Source organism: Apaloderma vittatum, unplaced genomic scaffold (assembly GCF_000703405.1).
Source record: "Apaloderma vittatum isolate BGI_N311 unplaced genomic scaffold, ASM70340v1 scaffold16715, whole genome shotgun sequence".
Taxonomy (NCBI): Eukaryota; Metazoa; Chordata; class Aves; order Trogoniformes; family Trogonidae; genus Apaloderma; species Apaloderma vittatum.
Window position 1 is genome coordinate 7,575 of NW_009715643.1, and position 23,705 is coordinate 31,279.

Below are 23,705 nucleotides of genomic sequence, written 5' to 3' on the forward strand. Positions count from 1 at the left end.
TTGATTCAAATCTCAATTCAATCTCTTTCATCTGCAGCTAGCACAAATGCTCGTTTCAGGAGGATGTTCCAGTGCTGCTGTATGGAGGAAAAAGGATATCTGCTTAGTCATACCATTGTGAGAATGCTTGTATTTGTTACCACAGCTCACCTAAGTTAGTGCGTTGTATCTTGTGATGTGATTTTAGGGATTTGTATTCTCTGTTAGAGTAATATGTAATGGCTTAGCATTTGTTTTTAGTACTTCATGGATAAGTACGTCAAAATTTATTATATGTTCTTAAAGTTGCCTCCTATTTTAGTAGTTTAAAAACTTGAAATATAGACCTTTTATACATTTTTCATGCTCAATTTAAAATCATTTGTAACCACTGCTTATATTGGAAAATGATGACACAGCATCTCCATGTAACTTGAAAACTCTTCTGATATTCAGCCTAAAATTAATCACTGCCTGTTTAAACCCACTTGCTCTTATGCCAACATTTCCCATTACCTAAAATAGGGTTTTTTTCCTTTTGAATCTTAACCCCATGATGCGTTTTAGATAATTATGTTACCACTCAGCTCTGCTCTTTAGGTTAAGCAAAACCAAGCTTATTTTTATCTCCTCTGGCTGAGTGAGGGCATCCATTCCACAGCTTCATGTAGATAACTTTATTCCATGCTTTTCTGAAATTGATTTCTTTATAAAAAGCCAGCTTCATTCCCTGGCTCACAGTACAATCTGCTAGCAATTGCTGTGACCTAAGGGATGGAACAAGGGTTGAAGTCAGGAGCTTTTTTAAATTAATACCGTTGCTGAAACATCTGAATAAACTGCAGCTTCAGTCGACGAGAAAAATGGTACAAAGCTCACTAGAGCAAGACCCTTGAACTCTTTTAGTCTATGCTTTACTCATGGTTGCTACATGCAGAAGAGCTTTCAGCACATTTGGAGGTGCTCTGGGCCCTATTTGTAGCTCCATGCCTCTGCTAGCCTGAAGGTACTATATGTGGTAGAGCAAATTATTTTCTGTGGTTTTAGATAAAGGAAGTTTTAATGTAGTCACATAATCGTGATTAAGACAAAGAAGAAGAGAGATCTGGCAAAAAACATTCTTTTGTGGAAGTTAGGGGCTTGGTGCCACCACGTAATGTCTGCTTTTACATAAGAACAGGAATATTTTTCATTTCTCTGTCCAGGAGTGTTCTTGGAGAAGTAATTAGTTTTGTCACAGAGTACGGTAGGAGGGAAACAATGCAGGAATAATTAGAGGCAGTGGACAGGGAAACCCAGGAGGCTGTTCTACAAGTTAAATGAGATGTTAATGGGAATGTTGATGTAAAGTGTATTTGTGCTCTTAAGTTTGTCTCCTCCATTATCTTTACTGAACAAATACTTCTGGTCTGTTTTGACAGATCTCATACAGTGTTTCCTCTGGTCCTTAATAAGATCAGAAAATCTGAATATAAAATTAAAGCAAGGGTAAAGCCAAATGTCCTTCTGAGGTTTGCTTCATAAGATCATTTGAATTCAAGGGAGAAAACTTTTTTCCCCTGAGGAAATAAGACAACGCTAGAAAAGAAAAACTTTTTTTTGAGGCTTTGGTCTTCTTTATCTAGATTATTTTTTCTTTAGAAGAGTTTGATGTTACAAGGTTAAGAGACAGCTTATCTTTAGTTCTCTGATTCAGTCTCCAAAGTTCATTCCTTAGAGCAGAGGAGGTGTTCTAGTTGGTGCACGAGACTTTATTTTCTACAAATACGGAAGACTGATGGACACTGTTCAGTAATTCATTGTTAAATGTACTATTGGCAGCATATTTTTTTCTAACTTGCAAATTAACCAAAACTGCTTGGCCACTGCAGTAAGGCATTATTAACATCTGGTTTTAATCTCTTCTGTGATTTCTCATTAGTTCTCTCTGATCTTTTAGGGGAATTGTCGGACTTTTCATGGTTGTGCATCTCTTTCCGTTACTACCTTATCTTCTGAATAAAGACAATGTTTCAAGTTAGATTTATGTAACTTTCTCCACTCTGATACTCTCAGAAACTAGCCATAACTAGATTGCTCCAGTAGTCTTTTCATGTGGCAAAAATAGGGTATGCCTTTCTAAGCTTAAAATACAGGAGCTTTCTGTTATCACTTAGATACCCTTGGAGCCCCTCCTGTAGGAAAACTTCCCAAACATCTGTTAATTGCTCTGTGACAGATGTTAATGATGTGTAAACAAGTCAGGCTCAGCAGGGGCTGTTACAGATTTGCTCAGAGCTTCTTTATATGCTAATAACAGAATGAGCTAATCTTAGAAGTAGGAAGAAATTTAAAGGTAAAAGTGAGAATGACGTGAGCAGTCAACTGGAGGAGAGCAAGTCAGCCACTGAAAGGAATTCCGATTAAGCGTGAGAAGGAAGAAAGGATAGAGATTACAATGTCTGAACCTGGAAAGTTATGGAAATAATGAAGTAGGGCTGCATAGGATCAGTAAAATGCCCAGAGCAGTAGGCAGAATCTTCTGTAGGAAAATTCCCAAACATGGTCATTATAATGTCTTTAACTTCTCACAGTGGCAGCTGGAAAAAATAATGCCATCACTGGGGTCATCTGCATTAAAATAGCCTTCCTCAAATTTTCATTTAAGGTTACACTTAAGAGCCTTACAAAGAGAAAAGGTTCCTTCTTGAAATTCTGACATGATAGGATCAGCTTAATTCAGCTCTGAATAGCACTTCCCTTTATTCACTAGTCATCCTTGTAATCTCCAGGAATCTAAAATATCTGAAGTGCTACAGTGTTGCACCTATGCCAAAAGTCTCTTCCACTAAAATAGCACTTCTTTTTATTTTTTTTTCTCTTTATGCTGATTCACTTATCACTAATGGGAATTATTTGCAATTATTACAATTCTGCTGAGAAAGAAAGTGATGCATTAGGTTCTGCTAGAATAGATATTCAGTAACTCAGCTAATCCTTTTAATAAAACTAATTGCAAAGTGGATATGTTTATTTAGTGAGTGTTTATTTACCTTTTCTTCCAGTGAGTGATGTCAGGAGAATTTGGGAGGATGAGGAATAGACTGATAATATCACCAACTGCAAAAATACAAGTATCTTGAGTAAGATCAGAGAATATTAGCAAGTAGATCTAAAACAATCTTGTGAACTTTTGTTTAGGTTCATCATAATGTCTTAGAAGTTCCATTTACCCACATTCAGCACAAGTGGTAATGAATTTTCTAAAGCACTTCTAAGTTTCTAGTAAAGAGGGTGATTTCATCCTTTTTTGTTCTCTTACACAAATGTATTTGTTGTTTCTTAAAAAAAGTCTCCTGCAAAGCAGGAGTGAATAGGAGCTAGAGCTGTAACTAGCCCAGGTTACCCCATGCAGTAACCAAACACCATTGAGTGGGTGTTCACTTAATCCTTTCATTCTTAAACAGAATTTATACTGGTTATAATTTACAAATTAACTGTTCTGTAAACTCAATAGCAATGCCCTCAGACATCTAGTCACTGTAAATTGCATCTTTATGAATGGGGCTTATGTTCTGGAACATGAGCATAGTAAGGCTCTGATTTTTTTGTCATTTACCGTGCTCTGGACAGCAAGACTAAATATCCCAAGCCTTAAACTTAAACACAGAGCTCTCGTTGATGTAATCGCCAACACAGACTTACTTCCTTTAAATAAAATGCACAAAAATCACTGTTAAATACAGCACTTGATGCCCTTATGTCTTGAGAAATAACGCAAAAATGCTGTTTCTTCCTTCATAGGTTGTCAGTGAGAATTGAAGCCAGGATGCAGTTAATTGCCTTTGGTACAAGCAAGGGGAAAAAATACTAAAACTCCCATTTGAGACCAAACAACTATTGCTTGTATTTGTTGTTAGTGTAGGTGACAAAAGCGCCTGAACTGATATTTTCCTGTTGGGAAGTTAGTCAAGTGACTGTATGTAATTATAGAGGCATCTTGTATTCACAGCCCTTCTAGAACAAATGTCTGCAAGCATAGCTCTCTGGAGACTTTCAAAACCCGCCTGGATGTGTTCCTCTGTGGCCTGCCCTAGGGGATCCTGCTCTGGCAGGGGGCTGGACTAGATGATCTCTAGAGGTCCCTTCCAACCCCTGACATTCTATGATTCTATGATAGTGAAAACCCAACTGGACATTGTCTTGGGCAACCACCTCTCGACTAGATCAGGCAACACATGGGGACTGAACGGTACCACGATGGTCTCCAGAGCTCCCGCCTAACTTCAGCTGTTCCATGAATGAGGCAATTTCCCTGAGTTGTGGCGGAGCCCCACTTCATGGGTCTTCCCATGAATGTCTCTTGAAGCTCCAGAGACTCTTTCACTGAAAAGGTGCTATTTGTGCTAGATTCTGTAGAACTGTTGCTACTGGGAGGGAAGTAAGAACAGCAAGAAGTCAGAAAGGATGTGCTTAGTCTGTGGAGGATGTAGGGCATCCTAAAAGGAATAAAATTCTAGACATTTGATGGAACAAGGAGCATGAAACAGGAGCAACAATAACCACTGTCATTAGAATAGTGCAGCAATAGAAATCAGGCATCCTGCTGATGAGATTTCCAGATTTAACGATGGCAATGGAGATGGACATCAGCAGTCTTTTAGGGATTGCTGGGATAAGATGAGTGAAACTTCCTAAACTGATACTACTAGCAAAATTCCATTGTATTTTTCCAGTAAGCTGTCAGCTCTTGGAAAAATTTTTGCAGTATTTCTAAGAACTTTTACTGCATGTTGCTGTAGTGAAAGTAAATTGATCTTTCAAAGAAAAAAAAACAAATAAGAAAGCATTAATGATGGTGTAAATAATTTTGATATGATGGAGTGAAACAGGAAAAAAGTGAGCTGCTATATAAACTGGATCTAAATAGCTTTCTGTATTTACAGGACTCTTGAGAACCCACTCAATTTATGTGAAATGTCAGTGCTCCTCGTTGCTTACCCACTGCAGTAATTTAAATTGACTTGATGCACTAATATGTCAGCTATTTACTGCTTGGACACAAGTGCTGTTAAATGCCCTACATCTGAACAGAATTATTGTAACAGCACTGCATTTTTCATGCTGATATCATGAATAACTTCGACTTTATTCACAAAATCTTTCCAGATTTAATTTTTTAATTATATCAGGTTACTACATTTAATTTTTTCTGTTCCACTAGGAGTAAGCAGTATCTTCAGTACCCTGAGGTTTGTATTTGGATGAGAAAGTTTAAAAAAAACAATTTCATAGAAAAGGCAGTTAAATTAATGTCACTATTGTCTTTTGAACCCTAAACTACAGCTTAGTATCAATACTATGTTTTGAACGTGCAGACGTGTATTCGCGTGTATTTAAACTGATGAGATAATGTATGATGCAAGGTTAAAAGCAAAAGTCTGTTGGGAGCAATAGGACTAAGCAGGTGACGTGGTCATTTCTAGCCTTGTGATCTGTGAGTCTTGCAAGTTAGAGTGTTCATTACATATCAAAGGGCAATAAATAAACTGTACAGTCACTTCATATAATGTGACACATTTTGATACGGTTTGCAGTTCTTGCTTAGGGGATAAATTGTATCAAAGCAAGAAGGTGAAAGAGAGTCCTCTCTGACAGGTGCCTTCTTTTTCCTTATTCCAAGGTTAGTAAGGTAGCTTTATGCTAATAATGCATTCCCACTCAAAGGATGAATTCTTCACCTGGCATCTGTTGTTTGCCAGCAAGTGAATGCAATTTGTAAAAATTAACGGTCTTAAATATTATGTGCTTAGTGTTTTACTGTATTATATTTTTTTACATTTTTTAAGACGCATATGTAAAGTAACAGTTTGCCATGGTATGGAAGACCTTCAGATATGTGGAAGAATACAAATTTTAAAGAAAGTGGCTGAATGAGATACAACAGTGATCAATGTTGCAGTGGTGCTGGTGGCTTTATATTGCACATACGAGTTTAAATCAAACCTTACACAGTGAGGTAAGAATCAGTTTCTGGTGCTATTAAGGTGTTGACCTTTATTTTCATCTTGAGTTGATTAATTTGCACACATTTTCATTTTGAATCCAAATCAATCTCTGTTTACAGTTAAGATGACATGTGCTCAAATTGTACATGCAGTTGGGTGTTTTAACTGTGCCATTTCATTGTTGTCCTTATCCTAGTTTATTTGTTCTTCTAACTTTTATTATACTTATCTTCTCTAGCTGAAAAGTAGATTGCAGAGCCCTTAGGCCAGGGATTGTGACTTCTAACACTTTCTAGTCAAGGAAGAGAGTTAAACCTCTAGTGCTACAAGGCTATCATAATAGTTTATCTTCATCTGTTGTTAGTACCTTAGACTTTCTTAGCAATAGGAGGTGACGACATAAATCATAGAGATGCTACAGAAATTATCTATTCTTTATTTCAGGGTAGGTTCAAAGTTCATTAGTTGAACTTTTGAACTGAGTCTTCTTTAAGGTTTAGCCTAGCTTACGCAGTTCACTTCACTAGATGAGACTGACTGCCATCTCCAGCCTCACACTAGGATTTTTTGTTGAGGCTCTGCCTGCCTGCTCTTTGTGGAAGGTCCGTGGTTTTGTGCAGATTCAGGAGATGCCATTCATGCCAGAAGTCTGAACTGTGTAATGTTCTCTCTAGGTTGGCAGGAGTCATTCTCCACCATTCCGGTTTCAGAAATATGTATTATGGATACAGTTCCTTCTAGATAATCTTAATTGTAATTTATTGCCCCAACTGTGCAGCCACTCTGCCTCTTGAACTGTAGTACATTTTGCCCTTGTATCTGGTTAAGTTCTTAATAAAGCAGAGAATACGTGCTCTTAGCACTGCTAACATTGGGCTGTTAGATATGAGTTTGGAAAAAACTGATTTAATATGTTACAAATGTGAAAAGCGGTCATAGAATCATAGAATGTTAGGGGATGGAAGGGACCTCAAAAGATCATCTAGTCCAACCAAGCTGCCAGAGCAGGATCCCCTAGGGCAGCCACACAGGAACGCATCCAGGCAGGTTTTGAAAGTCTCCAGAGAAGGAGACTCCACAACCCCTCTGGGGAGCCTGTTCCAGTGCTTCGTTACCCTCACAGCAGAGAAATTTATCCTCCTGTTGAGGTGGAACTTCTGTGTTCTAACTTAAACCTATTCTTTCTTGTTCTTTTACTGGGCACCACTGAGAAGAGATTGTCTCCTTCTCCTTGACGCCCACCCCTCAGGTATCTGTCTATGTGTGTGAATTACCTGGCTGCATATAGAGGGATTCATCTACTCAGTCTAGTTATATAGAAGCTGAATAACAGGTCAGAGTGAGTGATTGTAGCATCTCTTTAAAGTTTATGGAAGCAAACAGGTAAGTCCAAGGCCCATGTTAGACCTATCTCAACCTGGAATAAATTGTTCGTTTGCCGAGTCCGTTTCTCTCCCTCAACTATAAAGGGAGCCTGGGGTCATTAGTCAGGAAGAGGTTTGTAGACAGAGATAATATCTTTTATTAGATCAGTTGCTGTAAGTTGGAAAAATTAAACAAGCTTTTGGGTATATGAGTTCTTCTTCAGATCTGAAATAGGAGCAGCAGATTTCAAAGTTAATTATAAACCCTTTTCTGCATATGCCCTTACACCATCATAGTTACAGCAGAGCACCGTAGAGATCACTAACTCAGATTTAGGCATCTAATTTTTAGACATCTGTATGAAGCCAGAGAATCCAAGCATGAGGTGCTTATTTGAGACTTTGAGGGCTTGGATTTCACATGATACATTTTTCCTCTGAAAGTTCCCTCCAGCCTAGCAGCCTCCCCTGCCGGGAGAGATTCTCCTCTGCAATTGCCCTCTCCGCTTGGCTTCTTGGTGCTTGTGTGCTATGTGTTAAGACTTGCATCACATGCTCCATTTGCAGCCAAGGGCTGCTGCTACATGCCTGTTAGACTTTTGTGGTGTTTTGGAAGGAATAACTTTCTGTATGCTATATATCACTGCAGTGCAAGTCTTGTGGCAAGCTTGAAAGTTTGAGCCTATTTTTAGCTTTTCCTATCTGCAGTTTGGATATGACATTAGAAAAAAAAGCAGATCTGGGAGAAGTCACTGCTACTGGATATTACCTAAGAAAACAGTTGCTCCCCTGCACTCCCTGCCTTCCCCACGACTCCTGCTGCAGTCCCAGGGAGGACCAAGCTGCTCCCATTCTCAGCACCACAAAATCTGCTTCTACCGTGATGCCTTTGGTCATTTTGGAACTCCTGGCACCACTGGTGATTTGGTACCATGGTCTCTTTAACAGGTTTTGAAAACTGCTTTATCTTAGTTTTCCAGTCTGTTTCAGTTTCCTAAAAGACTGTGTCATCCTTTGATGTTTTCTCCCTGCATCAGCATCCCACCCTTTTTACCCCAGGCTGCCTTACTCACAGAGGAACCTTCCAGTGTTGACTCTCTGATGCAACTGCTCTTCTGAAATGGAGATTTGCCAGTGCTGGCCTTGACCCAGCACTGTGTATTTCTCGTTTCCTCAGAGGAATGATTGCTCTAAATAAAGAAAGACAGATGCAAAGCTTGTTTTGTAAAGCGTATCAGAAGCTTCTGTTATTGCAAATTGCCTTTTCCACTGGGCATACTTGGATTTTAATTCAGGTGGTTCAATTCACTAATTCATGTGATTGAAATTACTTTTATCAATTATCTTTAAATGGCAATGCATTAGTTCAGTAAAAGCTTTCTAGCTGAAGTGGATTCTTAATTCATTTGAATAGCATGCTCATTTTTTATTCAGCTATTGGTTTGCCAGGAGCTGTCATAGGAATCTGACCACTTGGTTTGTCATGCTTTCAAAAAGCCTTAATTTTTTTTTCTATCATTGATTTATCTCCAGTATCACCAATATTTCAAAAGGAAGCCTTAAAAAACTAATTGCTGGCTTGCATTTTTCCCCTTTATATTATTGATTTCATTATCAGTAAGTATTTATAAATGTGTAGAAGAGCTTTAAAGAGTTTAGAACATAAATAAGGTAGGTAAACAAAGGACACCTTGCTGAGATAAGGTACTTGTGCAGTATCATAAAAAATATCTGAGATCGCTGGGAATGAAGCTATTGAATTTCAATGATCTTCTATTTTAGGCTAATTTAAACCAAAAATGTTAATGGCATCTCCCCAAGGAAATCAGCATACATGATTCTTATCTAACTCAGCTCGCCAGGGCAGGATTCTCAGAGTTCAGCTTGTGTGAAAGCCAGCAGTCAGCTAAAACTGGGAAATGCAAACTCTTGTTCCGCTGGCAGGCAAGGCTGCAGGGTGGGCTCTGCCTTAAAGGCCACAGCATGAGCTGCGGACAGCGGCTTTGGTTTTTAAAATGCCCTGATCCTCAGATTACAACTGTGCTGAAATCCCATCCAGCTCGTTTCACTCATTTTGCAGACCCAGAATTTGTTTGGATTGTGACATGCTTAACACTGTTCTCGTCTTAGTTTTATATGAAAAAACAAATGGTTTCCTAATACCCCAGTATGACTTTGAACTTGCCAAGCTTCAGCAAAGATAGCAGTGATTGCTATCTAAAATTAAAAAACTGGGAAGACAAATTTTTTTTTAAAAACTTCTTTATCACTTGTTGTCTGGAATGGAGCTAAAAAGAGATCCTGGTCAAACCATCTCAATGACTTTGCCGATAAAAGGAGTTGGTAGTCCTCCTATGAGAAGGTGCCTGTTTTATACTGTTGTCATTTTAAGTTAAGGCTCTGGGGAAACATTGATTGAAAAATCAATTTTTATTTCCATATTACAAAAATAGAGCAATCTCGCAGACATGTAAAATTATGTTTTCTTGCAGATAGTAGTGAGTTCTTTTGCTTTGGCATTTGGTTACTGTTGTTATAATTGTTGATCTTAGTCATTTTGTTCATTCTTTGGCTCTAAACATCTTTTGTCAGATCTAAGCCTTTCCTTAGCTATTCAGGTATAAATGGGTGTTAGTGAGTGCAGGTGGGTACTTGTTTAATTCAGCCTTTTTCTAATGTTAATCCTGACATTAATGCTGAGTCCGTTCTACATCATAGCGTAAAAACTGATAGATGATGGAAACATTCCTGTTGTAAGAAATATATGTGACAAAATACTCAGGTTTGCCGAGGGCAACTTGAGGCTGATGTAGCTGCTCTTGGTAGTTTTTTCTTCATTGCAGTTGTCAGCTAACTTTCTTGGCTTCTAAGGAGACTTGGTATTCATTCAAAAAGCTGAAATGTCTTTTTGTCCTTGAACGGTGTGTCTGCACTTCATTGTTTCATGGATCCACTATAGATGGTGAAAATTAGATGAGAGAGAGATGTAGAGACCCTTGAAAATACTCATTGTCCTCTATGTGAGAATTCCATCACAGTCTTGGTAGATCTGTAGGGGGGGGGGAACAAAAAGTAATTTTTCTTCCTATTCATTCAAGTTCAAAAGAATAAAAATTCCAAGTTGTTTTGTTTTTTCTGATACCAAAGTAAGACTGTTACTACTACTAACAAGTTTTCTAACATCATTAATTTACCTATTGGTAAGAATCTATCAGGGTAAAATAACAAAACTAGAGAAAAGTGCATTGTGCAGATCTTTTACTTATTAGATTAAATAGTTCCTAATGATTATAACCATAAGATTGTTCTCTAATACATGACAATATGAAAAATAACTCTAATGTCCCAGAGGTCAGGGTATTTTTCAAAAAAATCCTGGCCTACTGATACATGTGCTTGATAACATCTGTATGCCATTTTTGTTTGACTAGGTTATTAAATCTTTTCATTTTGAAGCCTGTTTGGGAAAGGCAGTGTTAAAAGGCTCCATATTTATTTACTTCTTAGAAAAGCAAATGTCTTAGAAAATGCTAATGTCTTTGTTTACCTCTCAATCTGTCCCTTTCCCTCCTGCCTTTTCTCCTCTTCTGTTGTAGCAGGTTCCCCTTGTGTAGTCAGCTGTGGCAGGGACCCACTCTCACCCACCTTGTTCGGCCCCTTGCCATGTCCTGGGTGATGTGACTGTCCTCCTCCTTCTCCTCCTTCTCTGTTTCTGCTCAGCAAGGACCTCCTCTCCTGGGGTGATGTGACTGTCCTCTCCCTGTCCCCGTCCCTCTCCCTGTCCCCGTCTCTGGAGCCAATTGTGTCCCTCTCCCTCTCCCTCTCCCTCTCCTCTCCTCATCCTTTCACCCTTGTCAGGATTCCCCAGTCAAGGGTAGCGTAAGCACCTCTGTATCATTGTTGTTGCTGTCTGATCATCTCTGAAAGAGGTCAGTCAGCATGTCAACATTTTAAACGTCCTCTGGAGCGTGATGAATGCAGAAGGGCAGACGTTGATGGGTGCCGCAGCCATGTGCATGGGCTCCAGGCAGTTGCAATTGTGACTTAGGGCTGCTGAAAAGAGGGCCCATATGTCTGCAACAGATTTTCCTTCCCTTTCTTAATTTTTATAATGGTAGGATAATTTTCACTGACGTTATGTTCCCTAGAACTGGATAGCTGAAGTGTTTCGGAGTTACTGTGCTGAATACAGCATCACGAAGAGAAGCATGGACTTCACCACATGTAGAGCCTCACGAATATGGCCTGCTAGTGTCTCAGCTGTAGCTCCCAGTGCTTTCTCCTTACCTTTCATCAATGATTCATGCCTTCGCTGTTCCAGCTCTCAAGAGTTCAGCTTTTCTCCTTCATCATCCTCCTGGATTTTGGCAACAGGATTACTGCCCAGTGCACTGCAGCTGTAGCAGTTGCTATCCCAGACATGGGGCTCATTAGGGCCACCAGGAGAAAGGAATGAGTGGAGCCGTGGTTAATCAAGTAAGAGTGCATGGCTGGCTTCAAATCAGACAACTACAGAGATCATTTACAGAGAAAATCCCTGCAGGGTGGTTTCCCATTTTTTCCTTCAGATACTGTTTTTCGCAGACCTACAGCCTGACTCATTTCATCCTATAAGGCTTCTCACCATGTAGGTCTCCCCGAGCCGAAAGAGCTGCTGTAGTTTAATTGCACTTTGGAATACACTGTACAGAGGAGGTGACATTTCAAAGCTGAAATCTGAATCACTTAATTTGCTAGACAGCCGTTCATTAAAATGCTCTGCAGTGGTGAACAGCATTAAACTGTGGTGTTAACACCGTGCTGCTCAGGACTCAGCCTTAGTGGATGTAGTGATTTTTGCTTGTTCTTCCGAGCTGTTATTAGTCTGACTTCTATCTCAGATGAGGCAAAGTAGAGGATTTCATACATCCTTTGAGCTAGAAGGTAACTATGTAGCTTTAGATATATGTGTGTATATGAGTGTAAATATATGTACAGGCACTGCACAAAAATGTATTCATCCACAGGAACAGGTGGTGCTGACAACACCTGTTGCCGGGGTCACTCAACACTCCAGTATTAAAACCCTAATTTTAGTTGCTTATAACTTTTGTCAAACTTAAACATTCGGCTTGAAATGTTATGTGCCAGGTGTCTGCCTTAGGCTAATTTGGGGAGTGGGGAGAGGAATTTATCAGCAAAACTTTACTGCCAGTTCAGGGAGCAGAGGCCAGGGCACTGGTTTGCCTCTGCTGAAGAATGAACTATTGCTGGTTGAGATGTTCTAGCAGCTTCCTTAATCCAAAGCCAAAAGTTGCAAGTGAAGAAATCCTGCACCTGGGCATGTCTTTTGCCAGCATTATGGAAATCCATTGTTACTGAGAGTGCACCTCTTTCTGTCTAAATTATGTGCCTGTGAAAATTGCTTGGTAGAGGTTTGCTGACAGATGCTTATGGGGCTGTCTCCATCATGCCCATTTCCAAATAGCAGTGCTGAGCTGGTGACCCTTGGGGTGCAAGATGCCAGTGAAGAAGCAGAGCAAGCCTTGGAGTCTGAGCACGGAGCAAAGCAGGCTGCTGCATACAGGGACACCATTCCTCAAAGCAAAGGCAAGCAGCTCAGGTTCTTCTTACACAGTGTGAATAAACAGGAGGGAATGGCTGGCTGGAATCCAGAGGAACTGGTGACAAAGGAAGGGAGCGATGAGCTGAGAGTGGTGAAAGACACATGGTTTTAAGAACTGTATGAGGAGAAACACTGAGGGGACAGGGCGATGTGATGGGACAAGGAGGCTGAGAAGGAGCAGAGTGCAGCTCCTTCCAGTCTATGACCACAGGATTTCTGTGTTCCCTGTCTAACCAGCTAAAATGTTGCACTGATTATACATCACTGCTCCTCACATGGGTGATTTACAAAGGAATACAACCTGTACTGCTGCTTAGGGCTCCCCTGTTTAAGTGTATGGGCTTGAACCTACTCATAAAAACTTTGGAGTTTGCATGGTTTCATCTGATGCTCTTTCAGGAGGCAGATTTGTTCAGTTTACTTGTGCTTCATAGAAACAGCAACATTTTCACTCTTTTTTTCTCTTTTAATGTTTATTCAGTGTTTCTTAGCTTTTGCATACTCAACATGCACTTGAAGGATTACCATGTGTGCGTACAAATCCCTTTGTAAATACTATAGTTGTTACTTATTGTATAAACTTGCTTTGGAATCTGTACTGCATTTGTAGAAAATACACAAAATCACACCAGTAAGTCAGTCACAGATACCAAAGTATGCTGTGGTTTCTTGTACTTTGCAAGAACGTTTGAACAGACTGCTCATATTATTTTTAAATGTTGTCCTTTAATGATCGTTGTGGGAATTAGAAATGAACTGTCTGCTGCAAAATATTCTGTTTCATATTACTTAGCATTTTCACATAAGAATGTGAAAAAATGGCACAGAACATGATCAAAGTTTAAAGTCAGTTTGTTATTGAATGATGGTGATTTTTTTTATTATAGGTAAAGCCTCAGCCAAGAAACTGACAAAAAAGGTAAGCAAAATGTTCCTTTCCTTCTTCAAAAGAACTTGCATTCTTTCTGTTACCCAACTAAATAGACTTCTCTTTTAAAACTGGCTTTATATTTTCTTGTTTGTGTCTTTAAAGGAGGTAGATGCTGCACTGCAGTGTGTTGCCAAAGCTAAACCAGGACCGACCTTTTTTAGAGCACTTGATGATAAAGGTATTGAGCACTTTTGATACTGAAAAATACATCTTGCTTTTTGTCTCATTATGTAGTATGAACTGAATGTATTTTTAAAGATGTTTTCATGGATTTGACTTCATTCCCATCTAGCCAGTAGCCGCCTCCTTGGCAGATCTCTCAGTTATGCAAGGGAGAGTAAAGAGGCAGGGAACAGAAGGCCTTCTAAGGTGCAGGATGAGATGTGAAGGAAATCAGGAAGCCTGCTTGGAGAATAGAAAAGGGCTGGAGAATAGAAAGGGGCTAGAGACATGATTTCAGCGCAACATGGACTTTTAAGACTTGTTAACAAGCTGCTGTTTCACTATGTAATTTAAATGCACAGAAACTAAAAATCTAAATAAAATTCATATCTAGTTATGTAAAATGGCACCCCTGATACCAAGAGCAGTTGAACTTTTTTCTCCCTCTTCAGGAGTTCAGTGGCCCTTCACAGCACCGATGTTCTGGTTTCTTTTCACCCAGCATTTCAAACTTATATTGGCACACAGCCAGAGAAAACTGTGCAAGCTGAGATATTGTTTGTATAACAACAGGGAGTTAAAGAACACCAAATAAACACATCATTAACATAAATTAATTGAAGGGAGAAAACAAACAAGAGGATCAAGGAAACCAAATAGAGAAGTAATTGACCATTTCACCAGGAACAAAGACTGAAATCCCCAAACTAATGAGAAAGACGGACAGGGTCTATTCACAAACTTTCTGTATCGTAGAGTTCAGCCTGAATGCCTTATCCCGCAGAGCTTCTGGAAGATAAAGCTGCCTTTCCACTGCTGCAGTTCCTTGGCAGGCATGAACCACGCTCTCTGCATGCACAGCAGGTTCCCCGGGCGTGGCTGGCAGCTTGTGCCAAGAGAGCAGCCCTCGACCTCAACCTGCAGCGTCTCACCTGCCCCTTGGCCTCGTGGCCTCTTCTGCCTGCAGTTCGTTTCTGGCACCCTTATACGGACATGGAGGGGTTTTCAGCTGGGTGCCTTGCTTGTCAGTCCATTCCTGCAAGCCCCAGTATACCCCAGCCGCCCTGAAACATCTCTGAACAAGTTTGTTATAAATTGAGGGAATAAAACCCAGGAGCCAATTTAGAATTTAAGTGATTAATAAAATTTATTAAATTTAGCAAGCGGCTGAGTAAGCAAAACAGCGCTGGGCAGCGGGGAGCAGCTCTCACCAGGAGTGCTCATACCACAGCTGCACCCGTGCACGGGCAGATACCTTGGTTATATGCAGAGAAAATTACATATTCATTAGATGTTGGTCGGCTGCTCCTCCTCTTGACACCTGCGCAGTGCCTCCTGGTAGTCTTGGGCAGGGGTCTTCAGGAATGAAGGCCGTAGGTCTTCCTCACGATAAACTTTTACCTTGGTTCAAAAACTAGTTGCTCGCAGCACATTTCTTAAGATATCTTTGTCCTCGAATTCCACAGGGGCCTTTCATCACCAGATGGTCCTTTATCACTAGGTTCTTGTCAATTATTTTTTGTTTTTATATACTCTTACAGTGAGTCCATCCTGCTAGTCTTTGTTCTTTTGCAGCTGGTGCTAGACAGCTCCCCCTGTGTACAAGCCTGACCTTGGTGCTGGGGAAGATTATGTTTGCTTAACAGGATAGTGTAGCCTAAACAACTTCATTTCTAGCACAGCATAAAATTTGATGAACAAATTCTATATGCCTTCTATAACAAAGTTGAACATTTTTTTCCTGTCCTAGGGAAGGCTGGATTTTGTATTGATAGTCATTCCCTACCTTTTCACATTGCTTATCATCATGCATTTTCCTTGGTTTGGGTTTAAAAGATTCCCAGTCTTTAATGCTTGGATATTTTTTCTCTATCCCTGCTTTTTTAGAGCCTTTGTTTTTCTAATGGTTGATGCTACAGATCCCCAAAGCACTCTCCCTGGGAAGAGCAGGAGTGCACCAAGAGAAAGTGAAAACAGAGCAAACCAGTGCAGCCTCCTTTCGTTGCACCTCTGCCAGCTGACTGCTTGGCAGAAAGTGGGCTCAGTGATACGCTCAACCTGGTGTATTTTGTATTCCAGACAAGGCACTGATCTTCCCTTGCAGGGCTGTGGGGCTGTGCACTCTGTGCTTCAAAGGTCTGGTAGGAGTTGAAGATGATGTAGGAACATTCAGGGTAGTCAGCCATATGCCTCCAGAACACCTGGAGTTTTTACAGGTTTTGATCATGATGCTTCTTTAGTGACTTTGATACTTTTACTCTGAGATACATTATCACTACATTTTAAAAATGTAAGTATTTATATATGAAGTACTGTTTTTACAAGTACCAGAATAACAAATCTACACCTGTTCCACCGTTTAGCTGAGATTATTTTAAATACCTTGAAATTGTTGTTTAAATGTCAAGTAGAGGGAAAACTGTCACCAGTCCAGTTTGTAAAATGTAACGCTAGGAAATTCTGCCTTCTAGCGGGCAGTTTTAAAATTCATGTCATATTTTGTGGGTGTACTTCTTAGTTATTCAGCACTAAGAATACTGTACTGTCAGCATTTGCTATAAAGTTTGAGGGTAGAGATTTCCAGGGACAAACAAGGAAAGTTCATTTGCTGTTAGAAAATGACAGTATTATGCCAATGCTAACTGCAAGTACTTGGCTGCAAGTATGCTGAATCATTCAGCAGTATGTGAGGTTTTAATCTCTTAAATTTTGCTATATTAAGTTTTTCTGTGTTCTGCAGTTATTCTTTTACATTTGTTGCATTACATATATTAATTTGAGTAATGTAATAATTCGTGTAAAATAAAAAGAAAGTTACTGAAATATTTAATTTACGTTATGGATGAAGTAGATTGGCCATTCACTACAGGTAGCAAAAGGACAATAAAATTATCAGTGTGCCATAAAGTGTCAGAGAGGCTGTGGATTTGCTTTAAGGTACTGAGACAGGGTTTAAAGAAAAATTAAGAAAATTTTTTTTACATATTTTTATTACATTTACCTTTTTATGTATTTCACTATAGCGGCTTCTCAATGAGATAACGATAAAATGATGAAAACACAGTCTGTGTCCCACCTTTGCTATTTCTTGCAAGGCTTTTCTTTTCTGCCCTCTACAACTTGAGTGAATAGAGCCATCATGCTTCTCCCTTGAGCCGATAGGCAGGGTGTTGTCTTTAAATTGGTCTTTGCATTATACCATCTCCGTATAAATTCTGCAGATTCTTTTTGCAAAATTTTACAAGGAACAATGTTCCCCATCTAGCTATAGAACTAAAACTCTCCAGGCAGTCAACACTTTGCATCTCAGTTATTGCAACTTTTTTTCTCTGACTTTTAGCAAACATAATCTGCCACGTTTAAATGCTTTGATAAATATGTTTTTCTTACATGACTCTTTGAGTGTGTCATCTCTTTTATTCCAGCGCTGGGCTCTCCTTGTTTTATTTAGCTTAAGCTGCTTGTCTTCACCTTCCAAGTCTTCCCTTGACTATCCCTGTGCAGCACATCTCAAGACAGCCGAGAGGCAGACTCCCACTCTCCTTGGCCAGTGACGCTGGCCTTCATCACTTGCTGGTTAAACTGACCATTGCAGCCCATGACTGGGAGGTGTTTTCTAAATGGACTTTACAAGTTACCTCCTTGTCTTCCTCTTTATTCTTCCTTTAAACATTCTCTTACTGTGTCACACACAAAATTAGGGAGTGGGAATCTTAGTCACTGCCCATCACACTATTTGCTTGATTTCTTTTCCTCCCCTATTTTTTTATACTCATTTTTAAAATCTTGTCTTATACTTAGGCATATAAGTTTAAAAAATGGGGTAGGAGTTTTTTCTCTTGTTTGGCTGGTTTTGAATTTATAGAAGTCCTGGGCACTTTATCTAGGAACACAATTTCAAGTTACAGCAATGCAAACAATAATTTACATTCTGGCAATGGCACTAACCCTAAATCTTTGAGATGAAAGTATTTTTTTTATTTCCAAAGTGGTTTGTATGACTGTAGTACTGTGCTCATTTACTCATGATGCATGCTGGATATTAGGGTGACTAGCCCTATTTTGATGTAGAGGAAAGCTGAGACATGGAACTCAAGTGAGTTGGCAACAGGATCGGCATTAGCCCTGTCTTTAGCTAAGTTTTGTTCTCAGATTTTCACTCTTGCATTCAGTACTTTAGTATTTTTAAACTCTGGTACTTAAAACTTGAAAGTGTTAAGTCACTATCTGAGGTCAAATACAAATGCTGTTGGCTCTGCATAATAATTTATCAGAAGTTAATTGTTTATCACTGAAGCTTAAGTAGATTCCTTATCTATCAATTAACTAAATATAAATTATAAAAAATAGTTTATCTTTTCACAGATAGCCATGTTTGAACTTCATTATTTTAAGCAGCTTCTGCATTACACAATGTTTAGCTCACAAATTAAAAGTAGCTCAGTTATTCTGAAAAGTGAGTTATAAAAAAGCCCTTTACATTTTTTTCTCCAAACATTATTGCAGGGCAGATGGTTCAGATTCTGTTGTTTAACCACCCTCATTATGCACTCTCTATCTTTAGCTCCTACGCTCTATTTTGACGCTATCACATCTTTGTGTTTGTTCAGGCTTTTCACTTAAGGCGGCATTTCAAAGGAAAACACTGGAATTTTCCTTCAAAAGGGGGGGAAATACTTTCACCTTGTAGAAAGGACGTGTTCCTATTTTAAAAAAAAAAGAAGAAAAAAAAGAAGCAGCCTCCGCTTGGCACGAGGCCCAGCGGTACTATCAGCACAATCTAGCGGCTTGGCAGCTTTGCCTGTTGCCATGTTCCCCTTGGGAATTAGAGGGAAGCTATTCCCCGCCTTCGCGAGGCCGCCAAAGGATGGAGGACTTTGATCCTTGGGGGTAACATTGGAGTAGTTCTCCTCCTAGGTACTAAATGTGACAAAGCACATTTAATTTATTTGCCTTTTATGTAAACATTGAATGTTTTCAGTGAGAATCCGAAGATTTAGTATAAGCCTTTTATTGATATGAAATAAACCTCACTTTCTTCATCAGATGTGAACATTGATGAGTCTCTGGATAGGGAGCACTAAAAACACAAGAAGAAACTTTGTTAAAGAATATTGTGGCTTTCTTTAATAGCTTATTTAATATGATGTTAAACTGCATTTTTTGTATTTGTAAGATTTGATCTTTCAAGTCTTGCTCTAAGTGTTATTTTCTCACAAATCATTTTTTAACTTCTTTATTTCAGGGTTGATATCTTATGCAGAGTACCTATTTTTGCTGACAATTCTTACGAGTAAGTATTATATTTAAAATACGTATGTGTAAATATAATCATAGAACAATTCAGGTTGGAAAAGACCTTTGAGATCATCGAGTCCAACCATTAACCCTACACTACATGTTCACCCCTAAACCATATCACCCAGCACCACATCTAAGGGACACTTGAACACATGCAGGGATGGCGACTCAACCACCTCTATTCCAGTGTCTGACCACTCTTTCTGTGAAGAATTTCTTCCTAATGTTCAGCCTAAACTTGCCCTGTTGCAACTTGAAACCATTCCCCCTGGTTCTGTCCCTAATTACCTGTGAGAAGAGACCAGCACCAACCTCTCTACAATGTCCTTTCAAGTAATTGTAGAGCATGATGAGGTCCCCCCTCAGCCTCCTCTTTGTCAAACTGAACAGACCCAGCTCCCTCAATCACTCCTCATAACGTCTGTTCTCCAGGCCCTTCACCAGCTTTGTTGCCCTCCTCTGCACTCGCTCCAACACCTCGATATCTCTCTTATACTGAGGTGACCAAAACTGAACACAATACTCAAGGTGCGGCCTCACCAGTGCTGAGTACAGACTATCAGCTTTCTAGGAACTTTTTCTGATACTTTTATCTTCTAAATGCCTACATTATGGTTAAATCTAAAGAGCTATTGCATATAGAATGGTACGGCATTAATATAAGTGGATATAACTTTAATTAATTGCAACTTACTTCCATAGCATCATCATTGGTCCATAGCAGTACTTTAGAAATTATGAGGATCCCTGCAACCATGAGATCAGAAAAGTCTTTTCAAGAGACTTTGAGAGAGGAGAGATGTTGGTTACAGATTCCCCACATTGTAGGGGAAGAACAACAGTAGGAGAAGATAAATAATTTGTTTTCTGGATAGCAGTTTATTCATTTTGGACAAGGAGACATTAACATAATAGCTCATGCAGTGGTGTAAAAAGCTGTTGTGTTGCCTGAAAGGCAACTATTCGTGTCTTCACATATAGAATAGATGATAAATAACAGGATTCTGCAAGGTCTTTTTGTTTGACTTTTTAATCTTTTTTTGCCCTCTCTCTTCCTTTTGACTTTATTTCCTGGAAGTGTTTTGCACGTATTTCTGCCTTTTCCTTTGCCTCCTTCCTTTTTTTCTGTATCATACACTTTTTAAAAAACCTTTTTCTCGTGACTACTTGCTTTATCTGCAAACAGCAGGCTTTTTTACTGTGCATGGAAGTGGTCTTGCCTTTGCTGTGTTTCCTTACTTGTACTTGCTTTGTGCCGTACTCGCCACCTTCCTGTGCTCTTCTGACAAAGTGTAGGTGATGCTGAAAAGTACCGAGGTTTGAGGTACTAGAAGGTACTAGAAATCCACCCTCTCATGGTGTAGTACAAACAGGTTAGCTGTTGGTCTCCAGAAAGTGGAGAGAATATGTCCAGCCTTGGCAGATAATGACTGTTGGTACACACCACTCACACAGCTTAGGTAGCCCCTTTGCAACTTCTGTCATTTCGTAGCAGAACAGCATTAGCTCCTACTGTGCGGCACAAAGGGTGATCTCTTAGGAAACTTCAGCTAGTACGCAGTATTAAATAGTATATATTCATTAAGATAACCTATTTAATATCGAAATATACTGTTTCACCAGTAGTGACTGTCCAGTGCTACACCCAACTTGAACAGAAGTTATTCCATTTGTTCAAGTATTTTTAAAAGCAGAAATAATATGAGTCTAGCCTCATTAGAAAGCTGATTTTTAAAATATTTGTTGCAACTCAAAAAAGAGGGACTTTTTTTTTTAAAAAGGGCAATTATAACAGTCACATTGTAACTTGAGAAGAATACCTTAATTAAAGTTGCAGAAATAGGTGCCAAAGATTCTATTTCTTAAAAAATCTATGGCAGCTGAAAGTAAATTCATGCTGATTTATTGGCTGAAACAATTAGAAAATTGAAGCAGAATCAGAGCAAGTTGTTCCACTTCTGCAGGCAATCAGGTAACATCATTTTTCACAGAATTTGTATAGGAATGTACTGAACTGCAAAAACAAAGGCAGCTTTTGATGCAGGATAAAAATGCAGTGCTAATGTTGCTACTTTGGTTACACACGGGGTTATCACACTGATCAGTTTGAAAGCAAATGTCAGCAAGTGTTAGTGCCTCTGTCTTTGCCTAACGAGTATCCCATGTCAGTCAGCCCCTAGTTATACAACCTGTCTCTCTCGCTGGTGAGAATTAATGTGAGATTTCTTGAAGCAGCCATTAATATTTAAATGTCTTCTTCATCGTCACCAGCGGAGCAACAGGGAAGCCGGAGGAGAGTTGCCAAATTTCCAGAGTCCTGGTTCCAGGACACTGCTGACCAGACCCTGCTGCCTGTCATACAAAAGCACTGTCTGTAACAACACTGAACTGGAAAATGTAATTTTGCAGCAGACAAAGGTTTTATTTTGCCCCCTGTGGTCCCCTTTTCTCTTTTCTGTCTGCCTTGTATTATCGCTATCTTTTTTTCTTCCAGTGCTGTATTGAATTTCATTTCCAGCAATTGGTTAATGGAGTTTCTGGTAAAGCCCTGCCTGGTGAAGGAGCACAGGAACTGAAGTTGTCACCTTCACTCAAAGCTTCGTTTCAATTAGCCAGTCACACAAGTTGACAGCTTGGTCAATGTACAGATACTTGGAGGGGAAGCGTCTAGATCTAACCTGCACTTACAGCCAACATGAAGCTCTTCTATTCAGATTTTGGAATTTTGCCTGATTCTAATTAAATACAAATATATCTGAGGTAGTCTTTGAACTATGCTTATTTTACGAACACATACCTTTGGGGTTACATCATATCAGATAAGTATGTCATCTCTGAACAGTATAAGGAGCTTTAGGCCCTATATTTTCAGTAACAGCTCTCTTATCTGAAATTTGCAGCACAGATGGTATGAATTACTATTAAATACATCAATTACTTTTATTCTCTAAATATGTTATAGGATAGGCCTGTCTTGCTTTTGTAGTAGTAACTCAAATCTAGCATGTGGCACTTCCATGGAAAAGAAGCCAGTTTTGGTTATTACAGCCCAGTTGCTGGAGAAGGGCTCTGCTGTGTAGATTAATATAATATTTATAAAATATCCTTGCATCACAAGGGTACTCCATAGAGAACATTACTTGACTGCTGAAGATATAGTTATTTCTAAAATGTAAAAATAGTACTTTCTTTAACCATCTTGTTATCACTTAAAAGGAACTGGATGTTTCTTTAACTTTTTCCCTTTGCAGAAAGATTTTCTGGGGGGAAAAAAAAAACCACAAAGCAAGACTTAAAACTTTACAGAATGCAGCTGGAAGAATATATTTCCAAAAGAAAAACTCTGAAGGCATTGGAGTTTTTTAGAGATGCTGCTTCACTGCCCTCGTGAGTCCAACATTGTTCTTGGAAACAGGAATATATTCTAGAGACACTAAGTCTGTGGCTTTCATACTAATGCCTGACTTGGCTAGGCTGTGGAATTAATTCACCTGCTCCAGAAATTACTGGGGTAAGAGCTTGCTACTGCAGTGAGCTGTAAATACACTTCAGCAGCATGCTGCTCCTGTGTGGGCTTGCTAATGAGCGAGGCCACCTCCTGTAAGCAAAGTTAGATCAGGAAATTGTGGGCAAGAGCTCAAAGCACGCCGTGTTTTTATAGCGCCTGCAAGATTCAGAACTCATTACATTTTTGTGTTGAAAAGAAACATCCACTCAGTGAAGGGAATGGAGGGTAAAATTGTGTAAAATTCCTGAAAAAAATCAGCTTGATGGGAGTCACACAAAACATGCTTTTGTCTAAAAAAAGCCAGAAAGAGTAGTTCATTACATCTCAGTAATGTTCAAGTACATTATTTAGGGATGAAGGAGAAGGGAAGGGAAAAAAAAAAAGGCCTGGGGCTCATGCGACAGGAGCAGGAGCCGAGCGAGCTGGCTGGTGGGTCTGTTTGCTGGGGAAGGCTGCAAATGCTGGCAGAGACTAACACGTGCGAAGAGTACCTGAGGGGTACACTAGCTCTTTCATGCTGTTTGCGAATAATTTTTGGTTCCTTGAGGCACTCTCCACTCTTCTTGCTTGAAAAGGAGCTCTAATAAACAAGGCAAGGCTAGACTTCGGAAGTGACATGAGATTATGGAGGCACCTACAGAGGATGTCTAAGACCAGGGAAGTAAGAAATAGAAGATTTTCACAGTTGCCAGGATCTGACGGACATTTGTGGCTGTACTTTGGCACTGCTGTTGCATTAATTATCCCCTGAAATGGTAGCAAAAAGGTGTTTAAAAAATTTGCTTCCATTGGAGAAGGTACATATGGTTTACTGGAAATATTATGTACATGTGTAACAACGGAGAACTGAACCGCAGGCAATATTCCT

General features: G+C 39.5%; 1 protein-coding gene across 1 annotated transcript in view; it reads left to right on the forward strand.

Annotated features, from left to right (window-relative positions):
* Positions 1-13,822: 13,822 nt before the first annotated feature.
* Positions 13,823-23,705, forward strand: part of MICU2 (mitochondrial calcium uptake 2) — a gene marked incomplete at its 5' end in the record, with an annotated part of 37,383 nt that continues 27,500 nt past the window's right edge. Inside the window, 3 exons of the mRNA XM_009869234.1 lie at positions 13,823-13,854; positions 13,969-14,044; positions 19,274-19,321. Of these exons, the coding sequence (XP_009867536.1) occupies positions 13,823-13,854; positions 13,969-14,044; positions 19,274-19,321 (156 nt within the window). The remainder of the gene's footprint in view (positions 13,855-13,968; positions 14,045-19,273; positions 19,322-23,705) is intronic.